The sequence below is a fragment of the Ananas comosus genome, linkage group 15, assembly GCF_001540865.1.
Source record: "Ananas comosus cultivar F153 linkage group 15, ASM154086v1, whole genome shotgun sequence".
Lineage (NCBI taxonomy): Eukaryota > Viridiplantae > Streptophyta > Magnoliopsida > Poales > Bromeliaceae > Ananas > Ananas comosus.
The window spans coordinates 9,380,571-9,393,843 of NC_033635.1; the positions used below are offsets into that span (position 1 = coordinate 9,380,571).

General features: G+C 37.3%; 2 protein-coding genes across 2 annotated transcripts; one reads left to right on the plus strand and one right to left on the minus strand.

The window, feature by feature from the left end:
- Positions 4,202 to 5,083, minus strand: LOC109721654 (basic blue protein-like). Its single transcript, XM_020249367.1, has 2 exons — positions 4,845 to 5,083; positions 4,202 to 4,608 (listed from the first exon to the last, which is right to left on the minus strand). Exons 1-2 carry the CDS (start codon positions 5,029 to 5,031, stop codon positions 4,409 to 4,411), a joined length of 387 nt encoding a protein of 128 aa, XP_020104956.1. The 5' UTR covers positions 5,032 to 5,083; the 3' UTR covers positions 4,202 to 4,408.
- LOC109721072 (basic blue protein-like) lies at positions 6,736 to 9,715 on the plus strand. Its single transcript, XM_020248491.1, has 2 exons — positions 6,736 to 6,928; positions 9,513 to 9,715. The coding sequence occupies exons 1-2, from the start codon at positions 6,736 to 6,738 to the stop codon at positions 9,713 to 9,715; spliced, it is 396 nt and encodes a 131-aa protein (XP_020104080.1).

The following is a 13,273-nucleotide window of genomic DNA, read 5'->3' on the forward strand; positions in this document are numbered from 1 at the left end:
TCCAGAGGGATTCACCAATTTGGAGTGCGTAGAAAGCTTAATCCACGTTTCGTTGGCCCTTTTGAGGTATTGGAGCTAGTTGGACCGGTTGCCTACAGGATTGCTCTACCTCCACGGCTAGCAGGCATTCACGATGTATTCCACGTCTCGGCTTTGAGGAGTTATGTGTTCGATCCTTCTCACGTGATTGACTTCACTCCACTAGAGATTGGCGAGGATCTGAGATACGGGGAGCGACCGTTGCGGATTCTTGCTCGGGAGACAAAAGATTTGCGCAATCGGGTTATCCCGTATGTAAAGGTGCAGTAGAGTAATCACGAGGAGCGGGAGGTGATTTGGGAGCCTGAGAGAGGGTGATGAGGGAGTCCTATCCCTACCTGTTTGATGCTCAGGGCTGAGGTATGCGTAAGTTTCGTGGACGAAACTTTTTGTAGTGGGGGAGGATGTAGTAGCCCTGGAATACAGCTGTTGAGGCTTGTCGACAGCTCTGGAGAGTGTCGGGACAAGACTGAGTCGCGTTGGTGCGAATTAGACGCTAAACGGACTCATTGCGATGCGAGAGTAGGGTGTGAGCATTGTAAAATAGAAAAAGGCTGTTTTCTGCCTGTTGTACCGGTACAACCATCGAGTTGTAACCGGTACACTTCCTATGTCGGTACAACCATCGAGGTGTACCGGTACACTTTGCCAGAACCTGCGCAGCTGCTCTCGGGTTGCCATTTGTACCGGTACAAATGCCCGTGTACCGGTACACCTGAGTAGGTAAGGGGCTTTTTGGTAGTTTCTTACCTCGTGGACTTCACCTTTATCCCTCCTTTTTATACCAGTGTAGAGAGGATGAGAGGGAGAATTTAACGTGTTTTCTTTTCCTCTCTCTCTAGCTTGGTCCGGTGGTGGGGGAGCTCGGTTGGAGTTCGAGTGTCGCCGACGTCGTGCTGCGATGCCGTTCGAGTGTGCGTTCGTCATCGTAGCATTGCGAGGAGGCCGGGCGAGGGTGCGATTCCGCTGTTCTCAACGTCGCACCGGATTGGGATTAGCTTTTGAGGTGGGTTAAACGTTGGTTTAGCTTCTAAGTGCATTTATATAGTCGGCATGTGTGCGAGGTAGTATGTTGTATATTGTAATTGCTCAATTCATTGATTTGGTATAGTTGTTCATAAAATCTGAATTGGAGCCTTGTCGTTTGCCTATGTCTACTAGCACATGTTGGACTTGGATTTGACTTAGGAGAAAACCTGCGATTCGAACCTGTCACATGCTTAAACTACCTGATTTAGCTCTAGGAGCCGTTGTTATTTTGTATCGCCGCAGTATCAGTGTGGTGGATACCCCAGGTAGTTTAGTTTTCTGTTACGCTCGTGCTGTGATGCCGAGTGTATTTTTACAGTAGCGTTCAGACTGTTCCGGACTGTTCGGTGCCGTCTGGATTGACGGTGGACCCATAACGCCATTTTGGCGTCAGATTGTGCCGAGGGCACGTGACCTGTTGGTTGTTAGACCAGTTGGACTTGATTTACTTGACTTTAGCTTATGAGAGCCTGATTGAGCTCGACAGAGATACGCCGCATACTCGGTTGGGTAGCTCCCACGAGTGCCACTCCGGAGACTGGCGTTGTGCTTTTGCGTTGGTGTCGTTCGTGCAGGTTGGACTTGCTCTCCACGCACTGCTTAGTGTGGAGGTAGCTATATAGTCGCAACCGGGTGAGACGGGTGTGTTCACAGTCCCAGGGACGAGTATGCTTACAGTCCCAGTGAGATTGGGTCAGGATTGACATTTACTACAGTTGGTTAGTGTAGAGCATGATAGTGTAGTGGCTTGTAGCTGTAGATTTTCTTCCAGCATTTCCTACTATCCTTGCTCCCTTCTGTAGACTTAGCAGGTAGACCGATGTTGTTGAGGGCGGTTCCCACTGAGGACTACTTATTTTTACAGTAGTTCTCACGCCCAGTTGTTATCCTCTTTTGTAGAGCCTATGGTTCTGGCTGCTGCTATTTCTGAGACTGATCGTGGCAAGAGCGTTACGAGCTAGAGCCCTGCTAGACGAGTCATCGAGCTAGAGGCTTCCCAGCTGCAGGTAGTGGTGGTTTTTATTTATATACATACTTTTGTTGGGTCTCGCTGGTCGAGTTTTGTATATCAGATATTGTATGTATAGTGAACTGTCTTTTTCTACCTGGATATCTTTGTCTTCTAGCAGCTCTATACTGTTGGTCATAGTATTGTATGTTTTACAGGTGCAGCTATCGCTTCGTATACAGGAAAATTTTTTTTGTATATGGCGGATTTGTCGGCAGGCCCGAAGAACATGAAATCCAGGGCATGACAGCCGCCGTCGCCCGCTCCGGCAGCCTGAATAGAAAGAGAAAGGGGAAAAAGGACATTTGTGAGGGCATTTTTGCAGACATATACCAGTTGGAGCTTTTGGAGGCACATATTTGTGAGGGCAAAAATATCATTTCACGAATCTACTATTAAAAAATAAACAATTCTCTAATGGGTGTTAACCAGAGGGACAAATCTGAATACATTACGACGTTTGTAGGGATAACTTATGAAAGTTGAACTTTGTAGGGATATATTTGCAATTCACCATATTTGCGGGAACCTGTATGCAATTAACCATATTTTAAAATATAAAAAATTTTGGACCAAAATGCCCTCCCAATAATCAAATTTTTTTTACTGTTAGTAGGGCAATTTGGTCCAAAAAGGATAAAATTATTTCTCTTTCGAGGTCTGATACCTTGGGAGAGGCTTAAGATTGTGGCCGACCTTGGGAACAGCCCAAGGTCTGCCTCAAAGCATACCTTGGGAGAAGGGGAAGCCCTTCTCCCTTCTCCCTTCTCCCAAGGTCAGCCCGAATGCGCCAAACTCTAAGGCTTGACAAGCTAGTCTAGGGCCTTGGGGGTCGGGCCGTGCCAGGCCCCATGTCCAACTATTGGCCTGGCACGGCCCAAATCTGTTGCGCGCCTTGTTGTGCAGGGTCGATGGGCCAAAAAGTTTTGGCCCGGCACGGCCCAATATAGGAGGTCGGGCTAACACGACACGGTATCTATAGTATCCGTGCCGGACAGCGGTCCTGTCCACTCTCGTGCCAGGCCGAGCAGTCCGCGGGCCATCCGGCCCGTTTGACACCCCTATCTTAACCCTACAAATCTTCGTCTAAAAGTTGAAAAGCTACAAGTATTAATAACTTGGTGCTTTAAAAAGCACCAAGTTATTGGAGAGTTTAGTAACTTGGTGCAGTTATTTGTATTCGAGAGTCTAGTAATAATAAAAAAATCTCTTGGCTGTGATGTCTCGCTTTCTAGAGGGTCACCCATCCTAGGACTACTCTATCCCTAACACACTTAACTCTTTTAATCTCTTGGGTCTAGCCACCGCCTAAAATACTATAGCTGGGTTAAGAGTTTTAACCCTATTATATCTCATATAGAAGACTATGTGACGTCTCACATTCTCCCTGTCTTTAAGCCATGACGTCTTCGTCAAGTTTAAACTCATAAGTACCAAGCGATGTGAGATTTGTCTCGTTAGTTTTAATCGACCTTGTGTGGAAGCCAACGCTTAACTCACAATAGTTAATAGTATGAGATTCTCACTTTTTCCGCTGTATAATTCTGGATCAGCCGAGACTCATTTTATACTTTTGGCTTGTAATTTGCTCTGATACCAACTGTGACACCCCACTTCTTAGAGGGTCACCGATTCTAGAACCTCTCTAGTCCTAGTACGCTTAACTCTTTTAACTTTTTGAATCTAAGTACCGCCCAAAATACTATAACCAGATTAAGAGTTTTATCCCTATTATATCTCATATATGGGACTATTTGAAATTTCAGAGTGGCTTCAGCACCGAAAAAATAAAATATGATTTAAGATCTTGCTTTAATAAGTAGCTCTAATTAACTTGGAGCTTAAGGTACTACTTCTCTAGTGAAAAGTTGATGGAGAGAATTTAGTAAAGTGCTTTTCGTAATCGCAGTTGCCAAATAACACCTTATCAAACAGGCACTTTAGTTTGTGACACATTAATTTTTTGAGTGGTCCTTTTGTAGATGATATGGTAGCGAATCTTTGTCCGGATTAGCGCACTGTTACGTTTTTAGAATTAAAGAACAAAAAGAAAAGGAACAAATTAAGAAGGACTCTCAACTTGCAATATAATAAGATATTCCAATAAGAGTACAAACCCTACTATAAGTTTAAATAATTGATTGCCCGGGAACAAAGTTCATGAGCCACCAACCATTTAATTTATTTACTGTCTCATATATATATATATGTAGTCATACAAATGATATTCTCCTCAATGATCTCTCCATATATAGACCTAGCTATGAGCAACATATATAATCCCTTAATATGTTGTAGATTGCAAAATTATTAATTTTCTTTTTTTTTTTATTATGCTGCGGTGACGGCAATCTTCATGCCAGATTGGCAGTGGCCGGCGAAGCTGCAGATGAAGTAGTTCGTTCCTCTTGCCAGTGTGATACTGTCGCTGCCCGAGGTGTAGGTTTTGGAGCCTCGCGGCACCTTGCAGCTCTTGTAGCCCGCCGCGTTCACCGCAACAACGTTGTGTACCGACGGATTGTACTTGAACACTGGGGCAATCATAACAAGTCAACAGTTACAAACGAGTTAAAATTTGCGGGATCAACGAGACGAGACGAGATGAGATGCATATGGAATTGACATGTGAAATAACAAACACTAGGATTTGATCTATTAAATGTGCATTATTAAAGATTAAATCCATAACCTTACAGAACTGAGTAGCGTAACCAAAATGTTTCAAGAGCGCAATTGTTAGATAAGAAGCTAAGGGGATAAAACTCACTAAGCACATCGCCTGCCTTGAAGCGCTTTCCGCTTGGCCAGCCACCGGAGCTGAAGGTCCACCCACCGCTGTCTCCGACGGTGTACGTCGTCGCCGACTCGGCGAGCTCACCATGCATAACAAAGCATAGCATAACCAACAAGCCAAAAGCCACAACTTGGCTTGCACTACCACTTCCCATGGCCATGTGTGTAGCTCTTTACACTCAATATAGCAAAAGCAAATTGAGAAGATGAGTAATTGAGATTGTGTACATTGAACCCTAGAGAGAAGGGTGGTATTTATAAGCATGAGAGTGGAGGGAAAGTGAGTGGGGGTAGGGGAAAAAACTAAATAAATGGGTCCACTAAAGTGCTTTTTGGAAAATATATGCCCTAATTAGGGTTTACATTACTTTAACTTGGTCATTGAAAAGTTTGGCTAATTGAAATTGGCCAACCACCCACAATGACAAAAATTAAGGACCCAGGGTTAGTTGATGAGAGAACTTTTAGTGTATATAATATAAATAGTGAGTTCTTGTGTGTGAGACATGTAAAGAGACAATTTTAGTACAAGTATTAGTTCAATATTGGGAGAGGTTTAATTTTAGGGGTATCAATCAATTGGGTGTGTTATGTATATATTGCTATTAGAATAAGACATGTAATTAATTAATTAACTGACCATGCTTAATTTCCCAAATTTAGAGCTATAACTAGTTCATTTATTTTGTTCTTTGAAAATTTTAGGAATGAACTGAGTTAGGATTTAGAATTTGGACTACTTCATCCTTAAAACAATTGGAATCAAAATTACTTATTTAATTAGGAAGGAATTAATGAAGTCTCAAATTCTCCTCACCATTCATTCAAAGTTTGAAATGCTATAAATTTTATTATATATATGAACAATCTATTTATTTTAATCAATTATAATTTTTAATTAACTTTGTTAAACGCTGTCACCTTGTCAGCATCACGCAGTAAAGGAAAAAAAGAAAAAAAAAAGAAAAGAAAAATATTTCTCCGGAACTTCGACTAGATTGTAAATCACCACCAATTAGTTTTAGACAATCAAAGGGGTTCAGCATTTTTTCCTCTAACATGATGATAATTACATGTCAACAAAGTTTGAAAAACTAAGATTGACTAGTAGATTGCACCTAATTAAAGGTGATTTTTAGTCAAACCAAAATCCTCAGGTATATATGGAATCATTAATTAATTCCATCATCTATCTTAGCTTAAAGCGCCAGCATATTCGGTTTTGTGGTAGGAGATTAAGTTAAGCTGAGTTATGTTCAGAATAGCGAGAGGTCGGGTTGGGCGAGTCATATTCAAAGGGGTGTGAGGCTGGTTGAGCAAAACCACAATCGAGACCCGTAGACGCTATGTCTGCACATTTTAAGTTAATTGATTATGTATTTCTAATAGCTAGAGTTTTTAGGACTAATGATTAGCGTCAACAATCAGATAATCTACTTTTGTATTTTTATTAATTTATTTTGATCATTAAGTAAATAGCTTCAAAAATTATGAAATTTTACTTTGAAAAACTTCAAATGCATTAAACCCTAATAATGTCAGTAATCAATTTTTGTGCATTATTTCCAAATTTACTATTCAAAGCATTCATTTAGTCAAAGACCCACTACATTTATCACAAAGATTAACTCAATACATTTGTATATTTACAAAGACATATATATATATTCTCACTAAATTAAATAGTTGCAAGTACTTTATTACATTAATAGCAATTCTCATGCACCCAAAATGCCCTATAAAAAGGAGGACAATATCCTATAATGTGAACTAAATAACTAGAGTTAAAAAAAAAAAAAAACTACATAAATAATTTCCTATAGTTTTAGTGCAAGAGGGGGAAAAAAGAAAAAATAAAAATAAAAATGGGTGGGGTAAAGGGTGGTGTGACTCAATCATGGTGTGTTGGGTTAGGATTAATGCTTTGTTTTTGTTTCCTAATTAATCAACTTGATGTGGTTGAGTCAACCACTTACAATGTTGGGGATAATCTTGGTTGGGGTTTTAATGTGAGTGCTTGGCCCAGTGGTAAATCATTCAAAGCAGGAGATGAGCTTGGTGAGTATATCAATTTTTTTTTCTTTTTTTTTTTGTTTTTTGGTTTTTTTTTTTTTTTTTTTTTTTTTTTATTATTTCTCTTCCCTTTTCGGCGAACTCGTGTGCGTCCGCGNCGTTGTAGAACTTTTTAAATTTCAAACAGGACATTAAATCTAACATCTAAATTATATAACCACTAGCTAGTTTTTTTTTTTTTTTTTTTTTTTTTTTTTTTTTTTTTTTGCTTGGGTAAATTACATTTTTAGTTTTCAAATTACAAGAACTAAAGCAAACTCTTTAAAGTATTTAGAATCTAAAATATAAAATTTAAAAGTTTAAGAACTAAAGTGCAACTTTGGCCGAAAGTTTGGAAAGTAGTGGTTATATTTTATTTATTTGTTTTTTATTTTTTACCTTTCCGTTACGCGGTATTGTGGTTAGGATATGCATGCTTATCTTTTTATAATATATATATAGAGAGAGAGAATAGAGCTACTATGTGTTGATACCAAAATTGAGCCGACCTAACCCACGTATGAGCCAATAAAGACACGTGGTGCACCAGGAGTCGGCAATAAGGCGCTTGAAGGACAAAAAGGCGGAAACGGTTGAAGATTGGGGCGTAACTTCCATGAGGAGTTAGCGTAACTTCCATGAGGAGTTAGTATAACTTCCACGATCATGGTTACAACCACTCTCCCCAACCTCTTTCAACCAACTAATAATGTGGGCTATAAATAGTAATTTTGAAGCCTGCAATCGGGGTTTTCGCCCCTGCGCACAAAAGACCACCCTTATTTCCTCTGCATTTTATCGCTTTTCTAGGAGTAGTCTAAATGTAATCTTTTTCTTTTTCGCATTTACTGCTTTCCTAGGAGTAGTTCTTGTAACTTAGATTTTTGGAGTCTGTCTGTCCCATGGGCATCACTCCCTTCTAGAATATATTTGGAGTCTGTCTGCCCTACGGGCATCACTCCCTTGTAGAATATACTTGGAGTCTGTCTGCCCCACGGGCATCACTCCCCTGTTCCTGTACTCTTTCCGTTTGCTAATCAATAGAAAGTCATTTTCGGCTCTTCCTGCCGATCAGATCTTAAGTTGTTTAGCCATTCGGCTCATCTTTCAGTCGAAATCTGGGTTTCCCTTCTCCATTCGGCTCATCCTGCTGAAGCGTATTTATTGCGGAGGATTTTGAACCCGGCTGATCCGATCCCTCATCGGCCTAATCGCTTGATCCTCTGTGGGCGCATACTTCGAGGGTCATAATTTGCGGCCGTCTAGCATCCCAACGATCTTCCCAAGGAGAATTATTGACCGGGTCAAGGGTCGGGACGTTCGGCACGCAACACTATGCTATCGGAAATATAGAGGATTTGATACTTTCGATTTTTTGGCCCTTAGATCAACCATTATGATAATTTCTAATTAATCTTTGGATTAATACTATTACTCGTTGGAGATTACTCAATCCTAGGGTTACTACTCAATCCTAACTAGGGGGACCGCAATCATTCCAACCGTAGAATTCTTGATCCAATGGTCAAAAAGTCGGATGCATTATATATAAGCATACCTAAAATGAACATGCATAAATTAACGTTTAGACTTATTTGAAAGGAGTCCAGTTACTATGCTTTTAGAATGACAGAGGTCTCCATCATTTTTAAGTCATTTTAGATGATAGAGATCCTGAATCGATGAGCCGTTAAAATTGATCTAGAGTATTTATAACGCCTAGAAACTAAATTTTATAAATTTTAAAATTTGTTATCAAGTTCATTAAAGAGCAGAAAAATATATGGTTAAAAACGAATAACCTAGTGGAAATAGATATTAGACTTTTTCAATTCGTAATCGGAGTTATTGAATATTATCTAAATAGTACAGATTTTTTTTTTTATCAAACTGTTTGGACTGTTCTACACTGTTAAACAAACAAACGGCTTATATAGGCAGTCAAGAACTGTCGATTTTGTGATCCTTTGATCACTACGTAAATAATTTTTAAAATTAATAAAATTTAGTTTCTAAACACTTTAAATACTCTATATCAACTTTAACGATTCCGATTATTGATTCGAAATTTTTATCATCTAAAATTATTTAAGAGGACGAAAACCTCCATACGTCCTAAAAGGATAGCAGGATTCATTTATAAGAGTTTTTTTTTTTGCACTTAATTTATAGGTCGCATTTATCCTTTTGCATTAAAAATTACATCAATCGCCTTCATGCGCTTTATCATTGTTTGGAAAGGTCTAAAATTTTTAAATAATTAGTGAATTGTATTATAAACTCTATTTGCTTAAATAATAAGTTACGATGCCTGTTTTTTTTCTTGAAAAATACATATCCCTACACTTATACATAAGTGTAAATCTTATATCTCCATCAGTTCAGAGTTCACAAAAATTCAAATAAATTTTTAATTAAAAATAAAAAGAGTTCATAAGACTAGTGCTGAAAAATAAAAACAAGAAAAGATTGATGTGACAAGTAAGAATTAATAATTTTTTTAGATAAAGTGAGTGTAAGATGTACACTTTATTATGGAGTGTTTCAGTAGTATTGCTCTTATTGTATTGATGTGAATGCTCTATTACAGTTTTCAGATACCTGCCGGGTTTCCACGACGTTGTGGTCGTCGACGCAGACGGCTACAACAAGTGCCAGACGACGCCGGGCTCGAAGGTCTATTTCTCGGGCAACGACACGATAACATTACTGGAGGGCGATAACTACTTCATTTGCAGCTTCCCTGACCATTGCACGATCATGAACATGAAGATAGCAGTTCATGCAGCTTAATGAATGAATGAATGAATGAATGAATGTGTGAGTGAAAAATAAAGATTTATATGTTAATAAATTAATTATATGGTTGAAATAGTAATCTTTGTTGTCCGAGGATATATGATTGAGATTTAAGTGTTATGTTTGATTTGTTGTGGAATTGGAGAAATTAATGCATGGCAAGTTAATGAATATCTACTATTATGTGGGGTAAATGTATATATTTTGCACATCTTTAGTTTTAGGCTAAAATACAAAAAAATCTCTTGTAAATATTCGCTTTTTCATTTTTTACTTTTTGACATCTAGCNTTATAAAAAAGTAAAGATAATTTGGTTATTTGTCCTCTGTATTAACGCTATAACCCCCTCAAAAAAATTTTGAAATTTAAAAAAAACAAAATGTATATATTTTGCACATCTTTAGTTTTAGGCTAAAATACAAAAAAATCTCTTGTAAATATTCGCTTTTTCATTTTTTACTTTTTGACATCTAGCAACCTACATTTTGTTTTTTTTAAATTTCAAAATTTTTTTGAGGGGGTTATAGCGTTAATACAGAGGACAAATAACCAAATTATCTTTACTTTTTTATAAATTTTTTTTAATATATTTATGTTGTTTTGAAGGATATTTTAGGTATAAATTATAAGAAATAGACGGAATAGTGATGGAACCCAGACGGAGCTGAGTAAAATGTAATGACTTGAAACATTGAGACCGTAAAATAGAGTTGAGCTGGAATACTATCGGTCGCAAACGGGCTCCGTTGCCATCCATTTGTTTTCGATGATGGACTCTTCAAATCGATGATCGGTACCGTTGAAAATGATCTATACCACTTAAACTATCTAGAAATCAAATTTCATACTTTTTCGATATTGTTCTCTTGTTCATGAAGTGGGCGTAAAAATAAACGGCTGAAAATAAATATCTTCTAAAAAGTGATGATAGGAATTTTGTAATCAAGATCAAGAGTATAGATCTTGTTCTAAACAGTTTAAAAAATTTTCTAACAAAAATTTAATTGATTTGGATATTTTTACGCCGTTAAACGAGAAAACGCCTTATATCGACCCTTAAAATTACAAATTTTGAAACCTTTTGATTATTAGGCAAATGATGTCGAAAAGATTTGAAATTTGATTTCTAAACACTTCAAGTGGTATAGATCATGTTCAATGATGTCGATCGTCAATTTGGAGGCTCCATCATCGAAAATAAATGGATAGCAAAAGAGTCCGTTTGCTACTGATAGCATTCCAGCTCAACTCCCGTAAAATATAGATTTTTAAAAGTTAGTGAGAAAAAATAAAAAAATAGATATTTATGCGAAAATTTTCTATAATTTAGCCTTAATTTTATTTAAAATTAAATGCATTGGCGCAAAAAGTTTTATAATAAAGTCAATATATAATGAAAAATAAATATAAAAAATAAAGATATTAATATACTAATTATATTTTTATGTACTATAATAATTCAAAACAGTAACTATTTACAAACAAAAAGAATAAATTCATTATTAATAAAAAGTAGAGGAAGGTCCGTACACATACGAAATACTTTGCAATGCAATTAAAAGAATTGGCTGAAAAGATATTTAGTGAGTACTTTAAGTAGGATTGGATTGGACATTTTTAGAGTTTTAATAATGTATTAATTAGGTAAAAAATATTTTTTAAAAAAGGTAAAAATATGGGATAAAAAGAATTTAGGATTTTTTTTTTTTTTAAACAGTGTGGGTTCGATATGACCCGTTATTGATTTGAAGTGACTAATATCAGCTAAATAGTTAAGAAACAATTAATGCAGCTAACACCAGCAACATAATTGACTCCTCTTATTAGTGCCAAAAATCATCCTTGTGGATAAAATTAATTAACAACTGTAATTACACTTAATATTAAGCAACTACATTATCAATTAAGATCGAATTTTGAAGGCAAAAAGTTTCTTCTATATTGCTGGTGTGGGTCCTTTGCTATTTTTTGATTTATTATGCTGGTGTTAGTTACTTAATTATAATTAATTGACGGAATATAGAACTAGATGGTTAATTATAATTATAATACAAAGAAATTCAGTTTACTATGCTGAATTTTATTTAAATAGACTACAATATAGGTGAATTTAGCACAAAATATTTTGGATGCGTTTGGATGGCTAAATGATAGTCTAGGGTCAAATTTGGATGAAAATAGATAGAAAATAGAACAGGTTTTTGGAAACTACAATTTCAGAGTCCAGACCCTACATGGGAAGTCCAGACCTTGAACAGTTTTCGTGCAGCATAATGTTCAGGATTCAGGCCTTGGGAAGGAAGTTTGGATGGCGTAAAGTCTGGAGGACCCTGGAAAATAAGTTCGGATCTTGGCTGGGAAATGCTCTGGAGGACCTTTGAATTCAAAATTCTTGGGGGAAGTCTGAACTCTCAGCTATGAGAAGCTGAGTATTATGGGAGGGGGATATTTTATGTCAAATACTGGAACGACTCTTGGATTAAGTTGTAATTGTTACAACTACTCTTTATATACGGGACCGTCTCATGAGAGAATTTAGCCCTAATCCCTTTTCCCTTTCACTCTTTTACTCTCTCCTCCCCATCTAATCCTCTCTCACTCTCTCCTCACTAGCTCCCCCTCCTACTTTTGAAGGAAGCATATGAAAGCCAAATTCTTGCCTCATTGGGATGTGTAGGTGAGAGTAGAAGCTTCAAGAGAAGGAAACGATAACCTCGGCCCAGGCGAGTTTTTCTTGGAGAAAAAGGAAAACTTTGTGAATAAAGGTGACGACCAAGGAGCCGATGATGGGTACTCAGTTCGAAATGGTCCTGCTCCACATTTTGGGTTTTCTGTTCCTATTATTCTCTCTATTCACTCTCGACATGGCCGTGGTGCTCCTGATATATATTTGTATGAGGATAGAATAGATATTGCATTTCAATTGTTAACTAATATGCCTATCATTGACACTATACTTACTGATATTCACAATTCAATGTCTTTATATTATACTTGATCGTCTGTAGAGGCACTTGACATACGAGGATTAAACTTAGCCTTATAAGGCCAACCATTATTGAGAACTCAAGAAGTAAACTTGCCTTGTAGAGGCACGTATGATTGATATTAGACTCATTCTAGTTAGGATCTTCTTATGTGGATTGTATTAGTAGTAGTAGACATCACCTTATATGGGCATCAAGGCTTGACATTGTCTTGTAGGGGCATTGTGTCATGCCTCGGGATTGACATCGGCATTTCAGCACGAGCCTAATCTCAACCCCTACACCAGTCTAAATATTCACGACGCACTAACAACGGTGATACAAAGGAGAAATCAGCTCCCAAAGTTAAATTTGTTAACTTTTCGAAAAGTGACATGTGTAGATTTAATAAGTTTTCTCCTAAGTCAAATTTTAGTTCAACATATAAAACTTATCTAAAATCATTAGACTATACTTCAAATTCAGATTTCATATGAAAACATACAAATCCATGAATTCGAGCTACTAACAAGATGATAGAACCCAAATAAAAGTATGCTGAAATTCTCTACAACTTATGAGGAA